The sequence below is a fragment of the Oryzias melastigma genome, linkage group LG18, assembly GCF_002922805.2.
Source record: "Oryzias melastigma strain HK-1 linkage group LG18, ASM292280v2, whole genome shotgun sequence".
Classification (NCBI taxonomy): domain Eukaryota; kingdom Metazoa; phylum Chordata; class Actinopteri; order Beloniformes; family Adrianichthyidae; genus Oryzias; species Oryzias melastigma.
Genome location: NC_050529.1, coordinates 3,895,894 through 3,922,996, shown reverse-complemented (window position 1 = coordinate 3,922,996; position 27,103 = coordinate 3,895,894). Strand labels below are relative to the sequence as shown.

At 41.7% G+C, this 27,103-nt stretch overlaps 2 protein-coding genes across 2 annotated transcripts in view; both read right to left on the bottom strand.

The window, feature by feature from the left end:
* Nucleotides 1-110: 110 nt before the first annotated feature.
* On the bottom strand, nucleotides 111-9,070 carry kcnv2a (potassium channel, subfamily V, member 2a). The gene is made up of 7 exons (XM_036216822.1): nucleotides 8,553-9,070; nucleotides 8,309-8,480; nucleotides 6,641-6,844; nucleotides 3,729-3,983; nucleotides 1,722-1,838; nucleotides 1,523-1,648; nucleotides 111-1,449 (listed from the first exon to the last, which is right to left on the bottom strand). Exons 1-7 carry the CDS (start codon nucleotides 8,795-8,797, stop codon nucleotides 1,129-1,131), a joined length of 1,440 nt encoding a protein of 479 aa, XP_036072715.1. The 5' UTR covers nucleotides 8,798-9,070; the 3' UTR covers nucleotides 111-1,128.
* A 5,736-nt stretch (nucleotides 9,071-14,806) lies between these two features.
* The window catches only part of vldlr (very low density lipoprotein receptor), a gene marked incomplete in the record, with an annotated part of 46,664 nt that continues 34,367 nt past the window's right edge, over nucleotides 14,807-27,103 (bottom strand). The window contains 5 exon segments of the mRNA XM_024262816.2: nucleotides 14,807-15,620; nucleotides 15,931-16,100; nucleotides 17,360-17,437; nucleotides 25,618-25,767; nucleotides 26,457-26,598. Coding sequence (XP_024118584.1) covers nucleotides 15,585-15,620; nucleotides 15,931-16,100; nucleotides 17,360-17,437; nucleotides 25,618-25,767; nucleotides 26,457-26,598 — 576 coding nt within the window.

The following is a 27,103-nucleotide window of genomic DNA, read 5'->3' as shown; positions in this document are numbered from 1 at the left end:
GGACCCCACAAGACAGTGCGCTGAACTGTTTTTATCGTTGATTTTTGAGTTTCACTAATGTCCATGGCAGACATAAAACCCTGTCCACCTGGATCAAACAGCTGATGTGTGTGGGCATTTCCCGTTCATGGAGGCTGGGGCTGGAGGATGGGTGGAGCGCCGGAGCTCTGGGCTCGGTATCGACGTGGTGGTGTCGATACCCGATCCCCGTGAGACCCGGTGGTCTAACGAGGGGGGGCAGCAGGTCAAGCCCGCGTGCCGCTCAGTAGTGGATCACACCTGAAGATAGACTGAAGCAACCAGACCGAGTCTGTTTATAAACTCGGGATAACACGAACGCCAACAGTTCATGTTCCAGCAGCTTCTGGAAAAGTTCTGTTTTTTTTTTTTTTTGTTTTGTTTTACAGAAGAAGAAGATTTTTTCAAACTCATACACCGCCCCCTACGGGACTATAAAAGCAATGACATCAACTAAAACAACTTTTTTTTTTAAATAATTTGTTCTAAACCAATTTGAGCATTAAACCTAAGAGCGAAGATGACTGTAAAGATGACTACATGTCTGTATCTGACTGAGCTTCTGCAGCTCAGCTGCTCACAGCTTTGGAAACAGGAATGTCTGGGTCCAAATCACCGCAGATCCTGTTATCCCAACACAGGTCACACGACTAAGAAATCAGAAATCCATGAACAGTGGTTCTGCCATCTGAAAATCTCCACAATATAACAGTTTGAACTTTAAAACCTATGAAGTTCATGAACAAGAACACAGTTTGGTCCATACCATGTCTGGTTGAAGAAGTATTCATAATTTCAATTTGATAAATAAACTTTTGAATGTCTGTGACGTTAGTAGTCAAAGTAAAGAGTGACGTGAACGTCTTTGAACCACATTACAAGGAGCTTTAGGGGAAAAAACTAATCCTAAAAACACATGACATTACTGCTGGTCTAAAAAACATATTTGCATAAACAACATTTGGAGGTCCTGTAGAAAGATTTTCAATTCCACTTTTGAGGTTTGACTATTGAGTCATAATTCTGAAGGGCAGCAAGATCCTGAAGGAATTCATTTAGACAGAAACCACTTTCTCTCCTCCATCTTACTGTCTGAAGGAGGACAGGTTATTATTCCATAAATCTGTGTTTCCTCGCAGAACCCTCGATGAGGCTTTCTGAACTCGAGCAACTAGTCTTGTTCTGGCCATCACAGCAGTCTGTAAACCTTTTTGCTGCCCTCTTGATGAAGCGCACCTTTCCACGAGCCTTGGTGACCATGGCGTAGTCGTGGGCCTTCAGTTTGGTGTAGTAGTCGGAAAACTTGTTGTAGAGGATGGAGATGGGCATGCCGTTGAGAATGATGCCGAAGGAGATGCACGCAAAGGCAAAGGCGCGTCCCAGGTTGGTCTCTGGGAACATGTCACCGTAGCCCACGGTGGAAATGCTAACCTGAAGGTAGACAGAGATGCTTTATATGATAGTTTGAGTTTCTGACTGAAACCCTTAACAGATGACAACTTACAGCAGCCCACCACCAAGCATGCGGCATGGAAGTGAAGTTGGTGTTGTACGAGTCATGCTCCACGCTGTACACCATGGCAGAAAACATAAAGATCCCCAATCCAATGAAGAGCAGCAGACACCCCACCTGTGGAAACAGCATTTCTGAAGGAGTTCTTCCTTGAGTTTGCCCAAGCGGTCCTGCTGAGTGCCAATCTGACCTGCTGGTAGCACTGCCTCAGGGTGAAGCCGAAGGCTCGGAGACCTGTGGAGTGCCGAGCCAATTTCAGAATCCTGAAGATTCTCATCAGACGCATGATCCTCAGAACCTGACCCACCTGCACAGAGACACACCTCACTTCATGTCGTCTTCATCAAAATGTCTTAAGCTGTGTAGACAGAGAAACCACTTCTTGCATACTTATTGTGTTCACAATGGACAAACAGGGAGGGACTTCTTCCTCTTTTTCCACTGTTCGCTTGTGCATACTTTCAGTTGGAACAGGTCAAAGAGGTACAAATCTGGTGAATCTGGCTCCAGGCTTTTTCTTTTACAGCTCTGTTTCTATTTATGAACGACTTGGTGCCACAGAATTCAGGCCAGGCACAAACCGTGACTGGTTATTTCTCCTTCATGATCAAACAGTTGACACTTCTGTGGTTTAAAGTGGATGCCATCCATACATTACTGCGAAATCCAAGTACCTCATTGGTCAAAGTTCAAACTAGTTTGATTTTCAGCGTGCATACAAAGAGTCTGAACATGGTTGTACATGTGAACACAAGAGTTTTGAATCTGGAAGTCCGAAACGCACAAACACATTTACACAGACTTTTTGTTCAAAGTTGTCGCTTGAATATGCGATGCTGAGGGGATTGAGACTGTAGCTTTACACCTGGTTCACACGGACACCGTTGTGCTGCAAAGCGGCGTAGAATGGAGGCTGCTGCCTTTCAGTGCCCTTGTTAACCTATGTTGAAGTTCACACAGACATCAGCGCGGGCGGCTCGTGCCTTGCAGCGATCGCTTTGGCATCTGATCTATTTTTGCGCGAGCCGTAAGTGATCTGCATCAATTCTGGCAGAAGTTTATGCCAAGATACACGAGAAAATCTGGTCAATTTTCAAAATATAACACATTTTCCACAATAAGTGATTGACAAATTCCTCATATTTTTGTATCTAAACAGACTGTAGAGATGAAAATAAACACACAATCACAACACACAAAAACAAACAGACACACATACACACAGATCAACGTAGTGGGCCAACTCCAGAGGTGGGGGGTGGTTTTGAGTGTCTGATGATAAAAAAAAAATTCTAGATAAACGTGTCTGATGTGAATTTGAGGTTAAGCGCACAACGCTTTGCAGCGCTTACACGTCCGGTGTGAACCAGGTGTTAGTCTTCACTTGGTGAAGTTCATAAGTGTGTCTGCAGTGCTGCTCAGAAGCCAATAACACCACCTCCTTGTCGATTCTTGAGATGGAGCAGAAGGGTCTTTTTGTCTTCGGAGGTCTGAAGTCTGTCATGTTCCCAAACAAATATATGCCAAGCAGCAGTGGATGCAGTTTGTTTTTCAGATAAAATATTTGTTTTACCTAATAGTGAACAGCTGCATCAAGCTTAACTCCTAGACTTTCCACAGCGCTGCTTTTTAAATGAGGAAGTGTCTTAATCCATTAGCGCTTAACTTCCGAGATATCGCTGGCAACATCTCAATAACGCACACTCTTTGACATACTCTTGGGTCTTTGACCATTTATACGATCCACGTGAATCAGCTGATTCTGATGCAGAGAAAGTATCTTTCCATATTAACTTTGGACCTGCACAGAGCTTCTGTTCTCTGTAAGGCATCAGCTGATTGATTGCGTAAGCATTTTCCTAATGTAAAGTGTAAAACTTGCTTCAGAATCTGCTGGAATTGTATTAATCGTATAAACGGTGGAAAAGTTAACATAGTCAAAAGTATGTCAATGGTGGAGCTAAAGGTCTGGCGTTGAAAGGCTAACCTGCCAGCAGTCTGCTGAAAAACCTGTCAGCTCTTTTGACCAAACAGCGTGCAGTGAAGGTACTGTGTTCTTCCTTCTACTCATATTCTACTTTACAATTAAAATAAACACACAGGAGCTCTATAGTGATGGGAGCTAGAACCAAGTGTTAGTGTGAAGTATTTGAATGTACCCCCCTGCGCACACACACACATCCCCCCGGCTCTGAACCTTTCCAACACGAGCCACGGTCTCGATGTCTCCTGAGTGCAGGTGAAAGTCCTTGTCTTCAAAGCACTCCAGGATCATCTGCAGGTAGTGCGGGAGTATGGCGATGAGGTCCACAGTGTTCAGAACGCTGCGCCCGAAACACTTCAGGTCGGGCGTGGAAATCAGGCGCAGCAGGTACTCCAGAGTGAAGAAGCAGATGCAGAAGGTCTCGGCGTTCTCCCCGTAGAATCTGCCGCTGGGCTGACCTGAGGGAGTCTGCAGAAGAACAAGTTCCTGTGACTCACACCTTTAAGAGCCATCTCCAAAAGTCTGCTAGACTGTCGTTGAACAAGCACAGCATCATTAACATATGTGGCTTGCACTGAGTCTGGAATAAGTAATAAATTAGATTGACAGTCAGGCAGGATCAAAATTAAAGAAACCAAAAATGTGATTCCAAAAAAAAGGATTCGATTAGAAATGCTTTATTTCAAGCAATCAAGACAAAGAACACATAACCCATGTGCAATACAGTCAATCATTAGAAGTTTAGATCTATGAAGAATGTAAAACTCTGATTAACCAAACATTAAGAGGAAGCGAACTTGTATAATCCCACCCCGGCTTGACCATACCATTTCCTTTATTCTCTGTATTATTATTATCCGGTTCATAACTTAAGATCAGATAATTATGTCTTTCCAACATATTATGAATCCTCAGTAACAATAAATCACATGACAGGAAGTAGATATGACACTATTTCAGACTTTGTCATTGTGTATGCGGATCTATTATCACATTCAGATAAAATAAGATTATTTTTCATTAGAGAAAAACTCATTAAATAAATTAAAAATTAAATATCAACAAAAATAGACGTAGATTATTTTCCATTGGAAGAGTTATTAATGTAAAGCCAGTGTCATAGGAATGTATGCTGTTTTTTTCTCTCAATAGAAAAATCATCAAAATAAATCAGTTAAAAAATTATTTAAAAATATGTACATCTGGGAAGAGCTTGGAACAAACGTCTTCCCGTGACCCCGAACGGGAAAAAAAAGTAAAAAAAGAAAAAGAAAAGAAAAGTAAATTCCAGGAAGAAAGTGAAATAGAAAAACAATACATAGAAAGGTAGGTATTATAAGCCAATCTCTGCTTGGAAGATTACATTGGAGTTTTTTTCAAATGTTTCTTTAATGTCCAAATATCAATGAAAGTTTCGTGATTATTATGGAGCATATTCAGTTTTGCTTCATGTCAAATACCTTTTGGCTGAAATTATGGACAGATGTCATCGTCCAATCAGTGATGTCTCTGTCAGGACTCAGCCAGTCATGCCTTCCTCCGACCACCAGAGAGAGCTCTCGCCAGAATACTAGCTCACCTTCCCATCATGCACCAGCCTCCAGTTGCGGTTCTCACCAGCTGATTCCCATCATGTCATCACCCAGACTGTTTATACTCTTCCCTCTCATTATCTTCTTCGTGTAGTCTTGAACTGTTATTAACGTACGTTCAGTCTAAGCATTTTTCTTATGATTGCCTGCCCGTGTTTTGACCTTCTGCCTGTTTAGTGGAAACATCACAATTTTGAAAAAATAAAAGTTTCCACGCTTGGAGAAGGTGGTTCTTGAGGCGTATCAGAATTGTAGAAATATTTAGCAAAACTTCAATAGAAAAAACCCTTTTTTCAAATGAAATGTGCTTCTTGGTAGGAAGTGGCTGCCCTGAGACAGGCACAGGGCGCTACAAGAAATCCCACAGTGTCACAGCTCATCAAAAGTTGAGCGAGTCATGTGGATCCACAGCTCCTCTGTAACCAACCCAACCAAGATTTCCAGAAAACTGTTTCATCTGTAGCCGCTCCCACAGAACTAATAAGACGCCTGCGTCTCCTTTGATTGATGATAATGAGTACTAGTGATGGCAGAAATGTGAATGTATCTTGACGATATTTATCAAACGAAAGAAAGGGTCCAACTACTTACTCATTCGAATGCTTATTTTCTAATACTTCTGAACAAGCTTCTCACATGCATCTGTGTCTGGCTCATTGACATATAATACATAGAGACTGTCAATAGTTCAGCTGTGCAGCACACGCCCAGCACTGCTCTCACGTCATCCAAATTCTCCCTCGTTCTTTGACAGAATCAACTTAAAACAATACTTGTCATTCGTCGCCATGGCTTTGGATGACCTATTGAGTGAGTTGATTTGTGTTTATTTGCATAATTAGGATTTAATGGAAACAATGTAACTGAAACACTGTGCTTTTTTGACATTTCTAGAATGTCAATAGTTTAGTGCATATGTCTAATGGAAACACACCTATTGTCATGTTGGAAGATCCAGCCACGACCCATCTTGTTGCTCCCCAAAATCACTCAACACATGGCCCCAGTCATCCTCTCCTTAATACAGTGCAGTCGTCCTGTCCCATGTACTCCCACATAGCATGATGGTACCACCCCCATGCTTCACAGTAGGAATGGTGTTCTTGGGATGTTCCTCATCATTCTTCTATCTCCAAACACAGTGAGTAGAATTTAGATCAGAAAGTTCTATTTTGGTCTCATCTGACCACATGACTTTCTCCCATGATTCCTCTGGATCATCCAAACGGTCAAACTTAAGATGGGCGTGCACATGTGCTGGTTTAAGCAGGAGAACCTTCCATGTCATGCATGATTTCAAACCATGACGTCGTAGTGTATTACCAGCAGTAACCATGGAAACGGTGGTCCCAGGTCTTTTCAGGTCATTGACCAGCTCCTCCTGTGTAGTTCTGGACTGAGTCCTGATCTTTCCTAGGATCACTGAGACCCCATGAGGTGAGATCTGTCATGGAGCTCCAGTCTGATGGAGATTGACATCTATAGTTTCTATCAGTGTCTGGTAGCAAGTCTTAGAAAAAATTATCACCACACACCTACCTTGTACTGCATCTCCTCCACAGTATTGAGCGTCATGGCGACCAGCGAGACCAGCACAAAAAAGGATGAGGCCACCCCCATCAGCTTGGCAGGGATGGAAGAGAACGGCTTCTCCATCAAGTTCCAGATTCTCCTTCGGATCAGCCCCAAGGTCATGTGGTCGAATGCTGCCTTGTTCTCCACCTCCAGCTGGAGAGCCTGAATCCACATCAAAAAGAGAACTAAGAAAAACCACAAACCTGAACTGAGATACAGAAATGGTTGAATTTAAATGGAACCTTTAAACCTAAAGACGCTGATGTGAATCTGTGCATGAAAAGCTGATTTTCTCCACATCTGTTAAGACTGAAGGTCAGAGAGACATAAGTCAGTCAGGAGATTAATGACTGAATATCCGGAACCATGTCATCTCTCCTTATCTAGGAGGACAGAGTCACACAGGCAATGAGTATTTCAAGCCAAAAATATCCATTATATAAGCTCACAGAATTTCTTTTAGTGCACACCAACATGTCTGTGTAAACCCATTAATGCAGTCCAACTGCTCGTTAACACAAATGTATAATCAGCATGGCAGCAATTCAATACATTTAGGGATGTAGACACGGTCAAGATGATCTGCTGCAGTCCAAACTGAGCATCAAAACAAGGAAGAACGGTGATTGAAGGGACTTTGAATGTGACTGCTGGTGTCAGACCAGCTGTTGTGAGGATTTCAGAAACTGATGATCTGCTGGGATTTTCACCCACAACCATCTCTAGGGTTTACAGAGAATGGTCAGAAAAAGAAAAAATATCCAGAAAGCAGCAGTTCTGTGGGTGGAAATGTCTTGTTGAGGTCAGAGGAGAATGACCAGACTGGTTCCAGCTGATAGAACAACAGGAACTGAAATAACCATTGGATACAGCCGAGGTCTGCAGAAGAACATCTCTGAACACACAACAACCCTGATGCAGATGGACTACAGCAGCAGAAGAACACACCAGGTATCACTGCTGTCAGCTACAGGAAACTGAGGCTACAATCCACACAGAATCACCAAAACTGGACAATAGAAGACAGAAAAACGTTGTCTGGTCTATTTCTGCTGCTACATTCAGATGGTCAGAATTTAACATCAACAACATGAAAGCATGGATCCATCCTGACTTGTATAAACGGTTCAGGCTGGTGGTGGTGGTGTCATGGTGAGGGGGAGATTTTCTTGACACACTTTGGACCCCTCAGCCCCAACTGATCATGGTTCCAAATCCACAGTCTACTTGAGTATTGTTGCTAACCATGTCCATCCCTTTCATCTTTAAATATGATTGGACCTGAAGGCAAAGAAGATCATGGATCTTTCTGGTTGATCTCCCGTTCAAGAGGAGTCAATGTTTCAGGACTTTTGACTAACGTTACGCAGTCATCAGTCAGACAGTAAAGTTAGAGCATCAGGATCAGGAAGGTGACACCCCCAGGAGCGTTCATATTTGTGTATTTTGAGGGAAATATTTCTGCTTTGCTGCTGAAGCCCAAACGAGCTCTCAGATCTTCAGCTGTTTTTTAAGGACTGACAGAAAAGATGCTGCATATGTGGTTGCAGCCTGTGGTCTCTCAGCAGATGAGACAGGATGGGGAGTCCTAAGGGTCTCAGAGTGGTCCACAGTAAGCTCTTTCACCTCTGCCATCAGCTCCTTCTGTATCTTCAGCTGCTCGTTCAGCTCATCCTGCCTCTCCTCAAAGGAGATGCGGCAGCAGCGTTGGCTGTACTTGATCCTGACCCCCCAGTAGTGGATCTCCTCCAGGAAGTTGTGAGGACATAGCTCGTCTTTGATGGACAACACTCCAGTTCTGGTGGGGAGGATAGAACTCATGAGAACATGTGAACTTTATCAGCAAAGCTCCTTGTGTTCCGTAGCACACCTGTAGAAGTTAAAGATGTTGTGGAAGATTCTAGGATCTCGGTCGAAGAAAAATTCGTTGCTGTGAACGATGTAGTCGTCGCAGAGGTCCAACTTCCTGCTGTGGTCCGTGTAGGTGGCCAAGCGGCCGATGCGGGTCTTTGGATACCTGGCAGCCAGCCTGTAGGGCAGAAGGTAGAGCTGCAGAAAAAACAGAGATGTTACATCACCGTGACTTTCACTACCTTTTATATAAAAAAACAACATGCAACTATATTTTCTATCATCACCTGAAGTAGGCAGCACCTTCAGCTCACGAGTTTATCTATGGCAGGGGCATCAAACTCAATTGCACAGGGGGCCAAAATCCAAAACTCCCCTTAGGCCTCAGGCCGAACAGCATAAACATTTATTAAACACTCTAAAACTGCATTTTTACAACTTTAAAAATGTCACTTTTTAACCATTTTCCTAACCCTAGCCTGGTCCATGTCTGGTACCCCGTCCCGTACAGACTGTTCGGTACCGGGTTAAGGTTTGGTTTAGGATACTGGTGCAGTCCACATCCCAGTACCAGACTAGTACCGGTTTGCGGCCCAGAGGTTGGGGAGCCTTGATTTAATTGGATGTCAGAAAAAAGGTGTTGGAGTCACTGAAAACGTCAATTTTTGATGGGAGGGGTCCCTAACCATACGTCAATATATGACGAGCTGGGAATGAGAATGTGTTACAATATGTTATCAGTGCAAGATAACATCGGGCCATTAATAACAAAAATCTAAAATGGTTTGGCGGGCCGGCTACAATCACCCAGTGGCCCAGATCTGGCCCGGGCCTTGACTTTGACACATGTGATCTACGAGTTACCAAGAATCATGTTTGATAAATGTGCATGTGAAATAATAAATAAATAGAAGGAAAAAAATAATTAATTAATACATTCACTGATCTGATTTTTTTTTTCAGAGGAGAAAATGACAGAGGGATTTACAATAAAGTTATAAAGTAATTCAAAAGTATTTATAAAATCCCTGAAAACCACAAAAAAATCTCCTCAGGAATTAAACAGTTTAAACTGCTTTTAAAATTCATCCAGAAACAGAAAAAAGCTGAAGATTTTCTGAGGAAAAAAAGAGAAACCTTCTAAAAACGAACCGCTTTGTGGTCTTTTCTTGTTTTTATGTCAGTGGAGAAAAAATGTTCGTACTATAGAACATTAATATTCATCCTGCCTCATTTCTGAAAGTTTTCTGTTGATTTCTCCAGGCGTTCACAGGATCCCGCCGCGGCGCTCACAGAGGAACGGCTCAGGTGCAGAGGAAACCAAGAGACTTAACAGAAACTCCAGGAATGCCGAACGTAATTTGGCGCAAAACAAAACTAACAAAAAAAACGAAATCATCTTTTTAGTATAACTTTTAAGTAGTTTTTACATGTCCACATGTTTTTATTTGATTTTAGACATTTTTACTAATAATTAATTTGATGTAATCTGATTGTACTTTTGGGACGTGTTTATGTGCTGGGGTTTTAATGTGTTTTTATTTATTTATTATTATGATTGCTTTTTCTACCTTTTGTCTTACTGTCATTTATTTTATTGCGGAAAGCACTTTGAGAGGCTTGGAAGCAGGAAACGTGTTATTTAAATAAAGTTGAATTTGAATTAAAAAAAAACAAAAAGAAAAACTACACCTGGATTCTGTCAGCAAAGCTGCAAAATGAACAGAGATCAGCTTGTGAAGTGTGCAGTTAGATCACTTTAATCAATTTACATGCATTTTTTTATTTACCTTTTTATTTGTCCATTGTGCAAAATGAACGGAAAAACAACTTTTTTGGAATATAAGGTCCTGAGGTCTTTTGAAATATTTGGTTTATTTTAAATTTAGACTTAAAATGAAGCGACGGCAGTTTAGTATGGGCTTTTAAAGCAGCAGATCCGGTCTGGCACAAAAGGTCTTTTATTTTGAAAGGAAATCATATGAGCTTCTGTCAAATGTAAAAAATAATTTCACAAGCTGAGAAAATGCTAGTTTCTTTTTGTATTTCTGTTTTATTCATGCCACAAAAGAAGCATAATTCATATTTATTATTAAAAAATAGATTGTAATGAATGCTCAGCATTATCAAGAGGAGACTTTGCGGCTTCCACTAAGTTTCGATCAGTAGAAATTAACTTTTACTGTTAAAGGTTGCAGACCCCTGACTTAACATTAGCCTATGAACATGTAAACATGAACTTGTAAGGTTTATCTTTAATAAGTATCTAAAAAGTAAATTAAAAGTATGCTATCTTAATTTTAGTTTGAAAAAAAGTATACTTCAAACAAAGTTGCGTATACTTCTTTTTGGTAAGGCTGGCCCAGTTACCGTTCCTCCAACATTGATGTTGAGATTCAAGTGTTTGGTGGGAGAGCGCAGGATGCGTGACGGCGACACGGGCAGCCGGTCATCCACCTCCTCCCGCTCATACTCGGCATACAGGTCATAGATGTCTCTGCTCAGATCCTTCACGGGACACAGAAAGTCAACAGGATGAAGGTTCCCAAAGTTCTGGAGTTCATTCACACACAAATGGTTCTTCGAAGTATGGGTTTTCCCTGCAGTTTACAGGTTCATTACAGAGGAATGTCACAAATTTCCACATCCTTTTTTGTTTTTCCTCACAGTTCTTGTGAGATTTTCGGAACATCAACGATCATTGACTGAACAGAAACAAGTCTCATCTTTAACAGTTTGTGCATTAAAGCTGTTAAAAGTATGAGACTCATCTCCAGTAAATATGAAGGATGCAGAAACTGGAAGGTTTAGGTTCTGACCTGCATGGAGTTCCATGGTTTAATGAAGGTGTTGATCAGATCCAGGTGGAAGGCTGGTTCCTGGACCTCTGGGGCCTGGCTGCCAGGCTTGTAGCTTGAAAACAGACTCCTGCTGCGAGCTCTGAGGTGGGTCAGCATGACGGCAGCTCATACTCCTAGTTACTTCAGCAGGAACATCTCCGCAGGTCAAAACATCCTTGAGCTCACTGGTGAAGAATCAACGTGGTGAAGGATGCTGCTCAGCGTCCGATGCCTCCGACATCGCCAGTATTTCAAGTTTTAATAAAGCTGTCATCTCAAAAAAGATGCTGACGTGTCCTCTGCTGCTCCACCGAGACCTGAACTGCAGGACAAACTACAAGCTAAGGTAAATGGGAAGGATTAGGCCCTCTGTTAGCCTCACATTTAATGTCAAATTTTCTCTTCTTCTTTGTCCTCAAGGCGAACAAAGCTACAGGAAGAAGCGTGCCGACCTGCAGCTACAGCTGGTTCAGATGGAGCTGAAGCTGACAGACGTTTGCCTTAATCCAAGAGTGTAACATTTTATTCTGAGGATAACTGCAGCCGTCAGATAAATGGAGATTAATCCTGGTCGCAGCCACACGGGGATAATGAAAAGATTGAGATGACTTGTTCTGAAGAAAAAACATCATCATCTGTTTGTCTTCTTGACCCACTTTAAGAAATGAGTTTGAGAAAAAAAAACCATGTTAATGATCTCTTTAAAATCTGCAGCTGCAGAAAAACCTGCAAAGAAAACTTGAAAGTGTTAACTGGTCAACAGCTTTATCTCAACCATCGTTTTACTAACAGCCAGGGAAGTGTAATTTTTAACTGTTAATGTTAAGGGTCACGATAGTGGTGAGCACAATAACAAAAAGCGCTGTGTCTGTTAAAATAAAAGGAGTCTCAGAGCAGGAATGACACGAGCACTCACTATGTTCTACAAAGCACTTCTGACGGAAACAGGAAGTTGCTTCGTCTTCAGCCACCTGGAGGCGCTGCAAGAGTGTTGAAGGTTCCGCTTTCAAGACTAATAATACAACTGATCTTTTTTCCACGGGCTATATTTCATAAATGTATAAAAATATGTTAATTACGACAAATTAATAGCTTTCAAAACAAAATACCAAATGTAGATGCACATATTTCACCACAAGCTCCCCAACAACAAAAGTGGCTCCTGACCTTGACAGATAAACTCAAACACATAAAACTTTAGTCACTTTTCAACTTGATTGAACAAGTCTTTCAGTTTCCTTTGCAGTTCAAAAGCATGAAATGGGAAATGAAAAAGGTAAGCATGTGATAAGAGGTTGAGAGTAAAGATGAGGGTCTAACATGAAAAGATATGATGGGTCCTCATGGCATTTCAGTGGGACGAGGCATGAACGCTGTATGGATGTTCATGGCGTTTACCATAGGATGAGGTAAGTATGCTGGCTGCCCCAGGTGTAGGTGAAGATTATGTTTGGTCATCTCTCCCTTGTGGATTTCCTGTGACGTAGTGGTGACTCAGTAGATGAATCTGGCTCCAGCTCTGCACACGGCATGATGTGGGACTCCGGTGCTGATTCAGGTCTTGCCGCTGATGAATCCTCTTCTTGATGGAGTTGCTGTCCTTCCTGACTGTCATCAGGTTCAAGATCTGTGTCTTGCCTTTCATCAGTGTGTTCCTCTTCAGTGACAGTGTCTTCTCTTTGTTCAGGCTGAATGTTGACTCTTTCTCTTGAAGTTGTGCTAGCTGGTCTTGACTGTTGTGGACCATTGTGAAACTGTTGGGATGGGTGATGGGTTTCAACTTGTGGTTGACAGTTGGGCCTCCAGAACCAGTAGGTATGTATATCATCCTCTGAATCGCTTTCTTCAAGGCTTTGGGGACGATCAGAAGTTCTTTTGTGGATTTGTTGTTGAGTCTTACACTATGTCGACTGGCAAGTTGTTTACTTGTAACAACAAGTTTCTGTGGAGAGTACGAATGGGACGCACTCCTGCCTCACTTTGTAGACTGGATTTTCCCCAATCAGCTCTCTCATAATATACGTTGAATTTTCCCAGAAGGGTCTTAGTTTGCCAAGTCCGCCTCTTTCACTCAGGTTACGCACAAGTACTCTGTCTCCAGGCTGGAGTGTCATTCCCTTGCAGCGTTTATCATAGCTCTCTTTACCTTTGGAGCTTGAGTGCTGGCTGTTTGTACTTGCGATTCGATAAGCCTGAGTCATCTTTGCTTTCCATTTCGGGGCATATCCTTGTAGTGTTTCTTCTGCGTCTTCAGTTCTGAGGCCAAAGAGGGTGTTGACTGGGAGCCGAGGACGTCTGCTATATAACAGGTAGTATGGAGAGAAACCTGTTGCCTTTTTTTATTTAAGATGAGTTCTGTCTTCACAGCCTCGATATCTTTGGGGTCCACTCGTACTCTTTCGGCAGACACTAAACGGAAACATATCAAACCTCTTATAAGCCCCATGGCGTGGTGACTGCAGTCATGTACCTTAAACTTGCTACAATGAAGCCCTGATGATAGGCCTTCCCCTGATCCAGGACTGAAAACCAACTGTAACCTCCGAGCCAATCTATGAGATCTTGGATGCTGGGGACGGGGTGTCTGTCTGGAACCGTTTTGCTATTTAGAAGCAAATACAAAGCCATAATGATACATCCTTTCTGACACAGATTACAGGGGACTGGGACTTTACAATCCATCCTTTCATGAGCAGTTCTTGAATAAACTCCTTCACTTCCTTGTAAAGAGGTTCTGGGATGAAGGCATACGCTCTTTGTGCTGGAGTGTCATCTTTCAGGTTGATCTCAATCTTTAGTGAAGGGATACATCCGAGATCGCTGCTGTCACGGGAGAACGCCTCACACTCTTCCTCCAGCACCTTTTCCACTTTTTGTCGTTGATCAGAGCTCAGGTGACTGAGGTCGACGGCGGTAACCAGGGCTCAGCAGAGGACTTGTTCACTTCCACTGCTCACTCAATCAAGTTCTAGTGCATGTGTTAAACATAGAAATTAACCGTTTACCTCTAATTTGGTTCCAAATTCTTGTGGGGGTTTATTTAAAAAAAAAACAACAAAAAAAACAAAAAAAAAAAAAAAATTTCTGCAAGGGTGAAAATGTTTGGCTGACCACATCGCATCTGTGTGCATCTGTTCAGCATTTTAATTTTTTTTTTTTTTTTAAACAGAGTGATCAATGACTTTGCTTCTTCCAATTCCTAGATCAGCTTTAAGGTTCTACTTCCAGAGTCCAGACATCAAGCCAAGTAACATAATGTGTTATATTTCTGTCTCCAACCTTTAGCTGTGTCCCTGACCCAGTTCTAAAATTAGCCTCTGTGTAGGAAAGTCCACCTTCCTGCTGCGTTTAGACTAGTAGAGTTTCTGACCCGGAAAACATCTGCTGAGCTTTTCTTCTTCTGTATAAACATCTGCACACACGAAACACCAGATTATTCTGAACATTACTGAATTATTTAATTCCAAAGTGATTTGTGGATCAGTCTTCACAGATACAGAGCATCAAATCTTCAGTGATCCTTCACTGTACAAGGCTATAAAAAGTTCACAGCAACAGCACACAAACATACAAAATAGTTTTAGCAAATTCAGTTCATCCTTTCCTCTTAAATACATCAGATCTGAGGTACCCAGCCATAGCAAAAAATTGATTTCAAGTCGATGTATACAATCTTATTTACACAAGGAACATTGATCAAAGTGCATCGAGGAGTCCTGATCGACAGTCCAGTCTCTGGAGGAGAAATATTTACACTTCTTACAAACGCTGCAGAGGAGTGACGACCAAGATGAAGAACCAGCACACCAGGAGGTGGTGCTGCAGGAAAGAAAACAAAAATTCAAGCATGAGCAGACAGAAAGACTTCCATCTGTGATGGAAGACAGAGCCAAGGTTCCCAGTTTAAGCCTCAGCTCTGCCCCGCATGAGGACGGTCCTGAGAACTCTGAGCCCTGCCCAGCAGACGGCGTGGAGACGGCGTCCTCTAGCTGTCAGTGCAGAGCCCGTCTGAGGAAACTAAACACTGATTCTCTGGAAAAGAACTTCAGACACTCTGGAGGACTCATTTCCTCTTCTCTGCTCCTCAGAAGGCATGTGGTCGGACTGTAAGGGCTGTTGCTGCTACAGACAACTGTTGGCACGGTAACAAGCAGGTGTCATGTGACACCATGGGCTGGATTGAAGGAGGGATGAAATCAAGCCGCCGTGGATCAGGACGAGTCGTCTTCTGTGCTGACGATGGAAATCTGCAAACAGGAGAGTTCAAGTGAATTATCTGAAGAGTAGAAATACTGATCTGATCCCGTTTAGACTTTCGCTGGCAGAGATTTGAGTCTTTCCTCCTCAGGATTAGGTTAATCTGTTTAATCTGAGAGGATGACTCTGGACAGCAAACAATGCAGTAAGGATTATCAAAGGCCAAAAGGTGAGGGAGACTGAGGTCATGGTCCTGCAGCAGGAGAGATTAACGTGCAAAAACCCCGAGATTTGGACCCCTGTCGGGAAGAGGCTCAACATAAAGACTGCTCTGTCGGGGTTCTGGACCCACTCACTCACCGCAGGGTAAGTGTGGCCCACGTTAGCGCCATGCCGGGTTATATCAATGTTGAGGTCTTCTTCTGTGGTCTTCAGGTAGACCGGGTTGTCAAAGTTCATGCTCTTCTGGTTCCTGAGCTGCCAGTTCCTCCACATCAGGTAACCTCCAGCTCCAGCCATGGCCAGCAGCACTGCAGACACATTGGTGGACTCATGATACAAGGTCGTAGAACAACAGGTTCCAAGTCCTCAACCACTAAAATCCAAATTCAGTCTATAGATGAACATAAACAAAATAACCTGATCAGGATCACTGCAATGAACCCACAAATTCATAGGTTTGCAGATTAGGGCTGTGGATCATCACGAACCGATTCACGATTCTGTCTTCTTAATAAAATGTTGGTTGCTAAGTGTCTTTCTACTAAATGTATGAAAATTGAAGTTACCTTTATCAAATCACTATTGTTTATGCCTTTATTTAGAACAGGAAACCAGAATCAACAAAAATGACGACACAGATTGAGATAGAAAGAAATGGTGTTACTTTAAACACGTTTGTAAATCTTCTGGTTAAGTTCTGCATTAACACAAATAAAAAGCATAAACACCACTGCTGTTTTGGATCACTTTTGGACAGTTTTCTATCCTCAAAGTTCTTTAACATCTTACGTTCTAAGCATTACATTTTGGTGCAGAGCCCGTATGAAAAATATGTTGTTTTTTTCCCCCCCGTGACAGAATCAGCGGATTCAGGTTGATTACATTCAGCTGTACAGAGCTGCATGTCAGATCCAGGCTGCCTCTGCTTTACAATCTGCTGGAGTTTCGTTAATTACGTCAAATGTTCAAGAGTTACCATAACCAAAAGAATATAAACACTGGAGACTAAAGCCAATTCATTTTTTGTTTTCCAGAAGTTATGTCAGTAAGCAGAACTTCAGTCTGTTTTTGAACAGAAAAAAGCTCTGGCTAATTTTACTTTGAAAACAGGGAACTTCGCTGACATGAAGATGTGTTTACTTCTGGTGACAGTAGTGCTCCGCGTTCGGCTTTGTTTTAATTCAAAAACTTAAAATCCAACGTTATACATCAAATGCATCATCCTCAGATAATATTTTACTACAATATTATATTTATAAAGATCGCAAATCAAAATTGTTAGGAGCAAATTGTGTATTGGAGCACCTAGATACTCCCCCCTGCTGCAGATTAAACCGAATCTAATGTTAATCCTCCACAGAAACAACCATTTAAAAAAGAAAGACATTAAACCTAACTTAATCAAATCGACTGGACTCCAAGAAGAAGAAAAAAAAATGTTCCCACTAACACTGGAGAAGATGAGTTTTTAACCTCTGAAGCAGAAAACCCTTAAACTCCAGCGGTCAAAGTGTGGATGAAGGCAGACACACTGGGAGCAGCAGTGAAGGTTCAGCCGCGTACTCACAGACGGGCAGGATGGCCCAGGCGCCAGCAGACCCTCTGGCAGTGGAATCCACCTGGATGGACGTGCTCACGTTAGCCTCTGGAAGACAAAAGGCAACAGGTTAAAGCGAGTCGGGTGTGTGTGCGTCTGTTCAGCGTTGCACATCACATCACAGAACAGCTGCTTTTCTTCACTTTAGAACCTAAAAAGGGTAAAACGGTTGCAGAGTTCCGGTAGTCTAAAGGATGTAAAGCTCTGGCTGTAAAGGGTTACTAAGGACTCCAACTCCAGTCACAGAGGAGATGCAGACCAGTGCTTCCTTCAGCCTCTAGGATCCACATGCAGGCTGTAGAGTTACTAATTGGAGCATTCTGCTCCTCAAAGAGGAGAAAAAAAAATGTCTGGAAAAGTCTGAATGATGGGCTGCACGGTGGCACAGTGGTTAGCGCTCTTGCCTCACAGCGAGAAGGCCCCGGTTCGACTCCCGGCTGGGACCTTTCTGTGTGGAGTTGGCATGTTCTCCCCGTGCATGAGTGGGTTTTCACCGGGGACTCCGGCTTCCTCCCACCGTCCAAAAACATGCTTCATAGGTTAATTGGAGACTCTAAATTGCCCCTAGGTGTGAATGTGAGAGTGGATGTGTGTGTGATTGAGGCCCTGAGACAGACTGGAGACCTGTCCAGGGTGAACCCCGCCTTCGCCCATCAGTAGCCGGGATAGGCTCCGGCACCCCCGCGACCCCGAAAGGGAAGAAGCGGACAAGAAGATGGATGGATGGATGAAAGTCTGAATGAAGATTTGGTGAGAAAGGTACATAAATCATGTGAGCGCATCACTGACAGGACAGATTCGTGTTTTAGTCCTGCCACAAATAATTATTTTAATAGTCAACTAATCGTCCATTATTTTCTCTGATTAGTCAACTAATCAAGTCGTGCGCAAACTGGATGTAAACACATCTTAACCATCATTAGCTTTATAAGCCCACAACAAATAAAGACAATTAAGATGATAGTTTATTGAACTTAAATCCTGCAGCCTTTGTCCTTCATTAGTTTCTTGCATTAAAACAAGATTAAATCAAATGAGGTCAGAATCTGAAACAAGGAACTATTGTTCAGTAAAGATAAAGTTTTGGTCTTACTGACTCAAATTTAAACAGAAGTGCATTTTTTTGTGCTAAACGCTCACAACTTTGTTCAGCTTTACTACACTCTGACTCCATAGAATATAAAGCAACGACTAATCGACTGTTAAATTGGTCAGACTATTTTAATAGTCGGTGAGTCATCGATTAGTGGACTAATCGTGAGAGACCTAGTGTGTTTCATTAAAAGTATGAATCTTGTAAGTAAACTTTGATAACAAACTTCATATCTGTGACAAAAGAGCATGTTTGCAGTTAAAGGGAAGGACAAGAGTCACACTGAATTAGGCTGATCACCCTGATTACGCTGAAACAGGGAGAAGGCCAGCACCCTCAGTACATGCTCCCCATTCGTCCACCAGGGGGCACTCATGAGACAGAAGGTGAGAGCCTCAGCACAGAAGCTGCAGGTTGGGACGTCCCATGACAGGGCAGCAGTCACACAGCAGATTGCTTCAACACGCAGGTTCAGGAGAACACATGTCACATGAACGAGAAGCAGACAGCAGCTCATCAGAAGTCCTCGTGTTTGGGATTAAAATTCTGTCAAAGCTAGACAGATCTGAATCCTTTCTGAAGATCTGAAGAAAAGTTTCTGAAGAAGAGTGTTAAAGATGATCCAATCTAAACTAGACTTTGAGGAAAAGAATTAAAGCTTAAAACATGAATAAAAGTGTGAGGATGAAAGCAAAAGTGTTTGTGGAACTACAGAGCTCAAAGTGCAGTCAGAAGAGGCTCGGCCTGCAGAGATTATTAACCAATTAGGTTCTATCTGAAGCCTGACGGTCACGAGGAGGAAACCAGCAGCAGACTGATGAGGTTTGATCAGGTTTCCAAGACCTCCAGAACAACCCATCAGCTGACTTTACCTGACCTGAAGGCTGAAAAAGTTCTGTGCAGCTTCTGCATTACATAACTACACCATGAACGATGTTCCCTCTAACTGTGTGTGTGTGAGCAAATACAGAAACTCACCAGGTGCTCCTCTGACCACAGTGAGCAACACTGGTTCACTCTGTAGACACCTGCATTTTAACAGTCTGGAATCTCAGTCATGTAGCTTATTAAATCAAAGGAGACCACACATTTTCAGATGATTTGCTACAACAATGAAAAGTCAAAACTCTTTTTTCCTTTTTTTTTTTTTTTTTTTTTTTAACAAGTTCTAGGACCACACAGGCAGCAGTGTCCTGGGGGTCACTGCTGCCTGTGCGGTCTGGGATCCCCCGGGCAGGAACAGCCGACTCTGTGGCAGGATGGCTGGGCTCAATGGGATGAGAGTCAGCCAGGTCTAAATAAACGCTCGTGAGGGCTGGATTATCCGTCTGCTGGGGACAGAGCAGTCAAGCTGCCAGACATCCTCCGCCGACCGGCTGAATGTGTGGGTTTTTTAAATGTTCATTAACAATTTCTGACAAGCTGAATGTGCAGTGACGCATGTACCAGAGGATGTTCGATTGGCCGTTTTGCATGTCAATCAAGTGACGTATTCATAATTAGGAAGATTATTCTATGGCTTTTTTAATATGTAAATGTATGTATTTTTGATGGGTCTCAATCCACTCACATGACTGACTCACCCCTGTTTTATTTGAGAATATTAAAAGTTCAGCAGAAATTTTAGCTGTGCACAATTGTGCATGTGTGCAGCTTAGAAGGAACAGTGATCATGAATGACCCTCACAAGATGTGTATCAAACAAAGTGTCAACTGTTCTGTTTGGGTGAGAAACGTTTTACGAGAGAACAAAGTGATGCAGTTTGCTATAAAATTACAAAACTATTGCATTATTCCATAATTTATTTATAAGTTGATCTCTTATAGCAATCTAGCATGGGGAAGTTTATTACACACTTTAAAAAAAAAAAAAAAAAAAACTTCTGCAAAAGGTCTTTGCTCATTTAGTTACTATGATTAAGATTCACTGCTTGCCACAGTTTTCTCTGAATTATATATTTGAAGACATTTATGTCAACATGTAACAAACATTTCTTCTGCTCATTTACTCAGATTCCAACATTTCCTATAACACCAAAATAGGTCAAATGTTTCGAGCTCCTTTTATTTATGAAACAGGTCCAGTTTCCTTTCCAGTATCGCGGCAGAAAGTGTTAAATTAATTTGACAAACTCAAACAGTATCAAGTAAAATAAACTAAGATCTCCAGCTCGGTTGTATAGATGTTAATATTGTGCCATCAGTATTTTAGAAGGACATTATGGGTATAGAACAGTGATGAGCAGACAGCGGCCGGTGGCTTCAAACTTTTTTACCTGGACTGTCAAACAGGAATAAATCCTGTAATTTTAATGTGAGACGATACACTACAAATACATTGACCTTTGTTCAGGTGTAGAAAGTATTCATGTGGTGTTAGAAGATTGTCGTTTTTCTGAGGTTCGTGTGTGTTTTTTGGGTTAGTCCTTTTTCCAATTATTCCAACATGACATGAACGCAGCATTTCTCTACGTTTGAGTTTTCCCATGTGGACATACTACATCCTCTGGTGCAACTGGCACCAAAATGAAAACTAGTCCGTTTTGAAATGAAAACTACAAAATATTCTGTTTTAAAAACATGTACATTTTGATATGGTTACACATTGGGGGCATTTAAAAATAAGAGACAAAAAAGTTGTTTATCAAGCTAAACTTCCTTCCTCTCATTTGATCTCAGATAAAATTTGAGTTTTTGTAGATCTTCATTTACTTTTACATAAATGTTAAACCCTCTGTGAAATTCTTTGATGAAAATGAAAATGAAAGTCAACGAATGAACAGTCAATGCATTTGAGGACAGCTGAAAGGATGACAAAAAGGAAGTTCTGTTTGGAGCAGCAGAAACAACATTCTGAGCACAGAAGAGTTTTAAGATGTTTTCTCCACTGTAGATAAAGTATTTCAGGCCACAGAAATTCTAATAAAGTACAGAACTAAAATTAATTGAGGATTATTCAAGTCGAGCTTTGAAACAAAACCAGTAAACCTTCAAATCCTTTCAGAGAAAAACAATCTATGAATGATGGTTTAGGAAACACAAAGTGATGTGGAGTTTGTTCAAATCGAAACTCCTCCCCTTTGGTCTCTTTGACAGCAGTTTAATCTCGTCTGAGGCAGCTGGAAAAATGGGATAATAAGGTTGGCCGGAGGTTGAACAAAGACCTACGAGGCCTTCAGGAGCAGCAGAACTGCAACAGGGAGGCGGAGGAACATTTACAGCGAGCTCGCCCTCTTAACTCACAAGCTGTTCTTGTTTGGCAGCCTGACGGTCGCATCATCACAGATACAAAATGCTCCGCCTGAACTGACATGCAGAGAGCACAGCAAAAGCAGAGAGATGCTCCACAGTTACCAGACAAAGGAAACATCAGCTACTTTGACAGAAGACACCGTAAGGCGGACTGAAGATCACTTACGATTACTGCATTAACCAGAGTCCAGCATGTGGAAGGAGGAGACCCGACCAGAGATCACACAAAACTCTGAAAGGACCCAGCTCCATGAAGAAAGGAGGAGGATACCAACAGGCCGGAAAGGCAAACCTTTCCTCAGGAGGGCCGTGTTGTGGAGCGTCGTCAGGGAGACGGTCCAGTGCCTCGACTACGGCTGGCTCTGTTCCAGTCCAATTAGGAGTGTATGTGCGGAGAATTCAGCCGTCAGGTTCCCGGCTGAGCGCGCTCCAGTATGAAAAGGCTAATCTGTGAGTGTATCAGGCAAAGCTCTGAACGGCCCAAGACAGAGACAAAGATCGCCAACGGCATTTCCAAGCAACCTTTGCTCAGCAAGAGAAGGCAGACAAAGATTCAGGGATGCTACTGCCTTCAGAAGACCAATTAAGCTGGACCTTAATCCAACAAGTCACGTATAAACTGATATTTGCTCCTGGACTGTAATGTCTCCAGCACGAGTGCCTGAACGTCATGTGAGAATCTTCAAGAGTTTCAAAGCAACGAGACATTCTTACACAGAAGAGTTTTCTGACAGTCACTGTTCAAAATGTTCTCTAAAAAAGGCAGACCAGTACAGGCTGATATTTTAAGTGGAAAAATAGATGCAGTGAGGCATAGATCTACAATCCAATCATTTTCTGCCTTTAGTCCCGCAGAGAACCTACATTCTCTCTGTAGATGCAACACCTCTTTATGAAGGTACAGACGTCTCAACACTTTTGAACATCTCTGCAGTGCATTCTGGGAAAATGTTACTCTAAATTCAGGTTCAGCAGGTTTGATTTGGAGTGTTTGCACAACTCCAAGTCCACACACTTGATGAGACCCAGATATAAAGGGTGGTACATTGTGTTACTTACAGCAAGTCAATGATTTGAAAAGTATTCCTCAAAGCTGGTGGAGTGATCCAGCAGAGAGGTCTGCCTTTAAACCAACAGATAAAGCTGTCTGTAAGGAGACACTTTACTGAAGGTTTGATTGTTCTACTGTTAAAGTAAACACTGCTGGAACTTGTCCATAAAAACCGGATAACCACAAACTAACACCTGTCGGCACCTGCAGGCCAACAGGAGCCTGATGGAACGCGTGGAGACGAGCTCAGACGGGATCTGGGAGTCTTCATGTGTGCTGCCCTATGGGTCACCAGGAGGAACGGCTGACTGATCAAACATTCCTAGTAAACATTTTGTACATTAAAGACCTCGGGCCCGTTCCAAGAAGCAGGTTTTGTTGGAACTCTGAGTTCGTGAACTCCAAATTCAGCAAAACTGAGTTTTCGGTTCCAGAAAGAGAGATAACCTGGGAAAGTGGGCGAAACCAAGCCCGTTCCAAGAAGCAGGTTAAGATGAACTCAGAATCAATCACTATGGTAACTACCGTATTTTCCGGACTATAAGTCGCGGTTTTTTTCATAGATTGAATGTCCCTGCGACTTGTACTCCAGTGCGACTTATATAATTTTTAATGAGATGACATATGGACCGTAAGTCTAGAGTGCCCTCTTATGGTGATCTATGCAATTACTTTATTTACTTTAGTTATTCAGACGTGACACAGAGGATGAAGAATTTAAGGGATTTAGTGATATGGAGTGAGATTGCGTGCAATTAATTACAGTAAAGATACAAAGTTGATGAGTTCTTGAGGCTATAGTTAAAGAAAACTGTTATGTTATATAAATGCTACATCTTTTCGTTTTTTCCATGGTGCTAATATGTGAATATGTGTTGACACATATTCAGCCTGTTTTTTTATTCACTTATGAATGTTATAACTTACCTTCCAGGATGATGTAATATCGTTTTTTTCAACCAGTTTGTAAAATAAATTACTTGAAAAAATGCGACTTATACTCCAGTGCGACTTATGTATGGTTTTTTCTTCTTCATTATGCATTTTTTGGCCCCTGCGACTTATACTCCGGTGCGACTTATAGTCCGAAAAATACGGTAAGTCTGAACGAAACCTGGTCGGTAGCAGGTTTTCTTCAGGAAACTTAGAGTTCTCTGCGGTCTCCGCCCCTTTTTAAAGTGAAAGATGTTCAAATATGAGTTCCTCATTAACATTCAGAGAATATTCACATTAGAGACGTCACGTTTTCACCACGCAGAAACCAGAATGACATGTTCGTTCATAGAGGATCATGTAGAGAGGAGGCTGATTAATCCAGAGGAAATGTTATTTACGTCGGTAGAGGATTTGGAGGACACGAGTCGACTGACTGCAGTTTCCCAATTCATTTTTATTTCAGCGATATTATAAATAGTGAGTTTTTCCAGGGACTTGCTATTAAAAAATACAGTTTTCCTTTCCTTATTTAAACCCTTAACAATAGAAATTATTGAATGTCAAACACCGAGAAAGCATGTGAACTCATCTACCGTCTGGCCCCTATGTCAAACATTAGCTCGGTTGTCAGAAACGCTGCTTCCCACTGTGGAATTTACGAGTTCGATTCCCGGTTACGGAAGTTTTTTTAATGCTTAAAAAAATAATAATTCTGCGAATATTTTCTAAGTCTTGAGAATTAAAATTAAATAAATGCTTTTTAAACACATGCCAGGCAGCTACAGTTTCTTTTTTAGCGTGCAGTGATATCCGTGTGTGTAGCGGGAGGTGGGGGTGGGTTACCAAAACTGGTCATTCATGCAATTACAGTGATTACTGGTTAAATAAGTAACAGATCTAAAACCATTCCTTAACAAGAGACAAAATAACCTTCCTGACATTATTTATTCATTATTTGGAATCATTCAAATAACTGCAGATATTTTCTCTCTGTTCTACCGCTGCAGCTGTGTTGCTTTTCTTGATGAAAATGCGCTCCTATAGTCGCATATGCTTGAAGGAACTTATCAATTTCCGCCGCCGGAAGTACAAAACTCAGATGTTTGTCCCCGTTTCCATGGTGAATCATGCTGTCTTTGCTCCATTGATCAGGGCTTTTTATGGTCGCGATGCTCACACCTGATTCTGGTTCTAACAACTTCAAGTCGATTGAATCAAACATTTTCAGCTGTTCTGGAACCGAAAACCCTGAGTTTGAGAATTTTGAGTCCAGTGACTCTAAGTTCAGGTTTGAACTCTAAATTTGTTGAACCTGCTTCTTGGAACGGGCCCCTGCTTGAACCAGGACCAACACATTGCCTTTTGGACCAACACACTGTAAAGGTATAAAAGCACAGCCTTTGCAACCAAATAAAACCTGCAGTAACTGACACTTGTCAGAATCCAGAGCTGCATTACATTCTTCACTCATTTTAAACAAACATTCATGTTATTCAAAGCTCTACCTCCAGTACTTTACTAGACAGCCCAGTAAAACCTGAATCAAGTATTTGCACAGAAACAAGGGTGTAAAATGAATCCGTGGTGGAGCTTAAAATGCTCCAATCAATAGTGTTCATAAATGAAGAAAAGGTGTTTTATTGCACCAACATTATTAAAAGTATTTCAGAATTTAATGAAATAATTTTGAATCCCGTTTCAGTTTGATTTGAATCAAACTTTATTCTTGATTTTTGTTAAGTAATTCTTAGCTTCCATCAAAGATCTGCATCATAAAAGTTCTTGCAGATGAAAATAATCTGAGGGATGAGGTGAGCCTTTATTCATGGGGAATCTGTCATTTTAAATGTGTGAGATCTGAGGGTCTTGTGAATAAAAGCCTCTCGTCTGACTGACCTGGTCTGCAGCGGAAGCCATCAGCCGCCAGCTCCTGTCCCTCCGGACACACACAGGTGTATTTGGGAGAGTGTTTGTTGACCTGTGGTGCAGGTAGACACATGAAGCCGCAGCCTCCATTTACCCCCCTTTCTGTGCACCAGTTGGTACCTGCAAGTAAAACATTTGATTACCTGGAGAGAAATCAAGGCCATGATGACTGTTAGAAATAAAACAGTAAAATAATTCAATATTATCCAGCTGGCTACCAGATTTATGATCATCTTTGTTGTGATATTCATGTCTGACATTTGCTATTTAATTTGGTTTAACAAACAGATCCAGACAAATGCGGCACATTCGTAGGAAACTGCAATACAATACAAAACTGCAATACAATACAAAACTGCAATACAATGCAATAGACTGCAGTCTGACCATAAGGCAAAAAACAAACTTTCCTAATTAGTAGACATTTGTAACAAATGCTCATCCAAAAAGGTTTTATTTTTTTAATTAAAAAACAAAATCAGATTTGTAAGGGGACATGTCTTCAAAACAAGTAGAACAGTTTGCTTAAAAATAACTCATCTGCAGGAAAAAAAAAAAAGACTTCTGCATCACAGAAACTGTTGGATCTGGTTAATCCAGAATCTGAAAACTTAAAAGAAAATCTGAACTGTCTGTTTTTGAAAACTAGAAAAGTAAAGTTTCAAAACTACCATCTAAAAAAACTTGTGAAACAGATGTTTAGCACATTTAAAAACAGACACTGTCAGGTTTTTCAAGCTGAACCTCAGTCTAAATTCCATGTCTTCTTCTGGTCGCACTCCTTTGACCCCCAAACTTCAGGTTCTTACCAGATAACTGAATCAGCTCGTGGTACACGATGATGTCCTGAGGGTCATTCAGATTGCTGGCTAGTGTCACCACATCAGATCCTGAGAACTTGTTTGCACCATAGATTGCCTCGTTTTCTCCATCAGTCCAGAAAACTCGGTCCTTGAAGAGCAAACAAAACAATGAAGTCATTTGATGCTGCAACCAAAGTAATCAAAACCCAAACAGTCACTAAAACTGATTCAAACAGGTTTTAGTCTGTCATGACTTCAATCATGGGAGTTATGCTTTTTGCTGTTAAAGTTCACTACTTTAAAATGTAAAATCTACTGGAACCAAGCAAAATTCTTGGAATTCGTTTAAAACTACGCTGTTCAAATATATTCAAGACCTTAATCACAGTTTTCAATACAAACTGTTTTTAATTATTGCGGATAAACGAGGAACACTCTCACATTAAAGGAAGGATGACACAAGTGGTGCTAACAGACGCCATTTTAGAGCGGAAATGCCACCATAACTTATTTCACCTAATCATGTCCCAGCAGCCTATGAGCTTAAAGCCCCACCCCACGTAAAATTAGTGTCAGCAGCAAAAGCAAGAAGCCTGAATAGAAACTAAATTGAGGACTGAACGCAAAGGACAGAAACAACAAAAACACAGAAG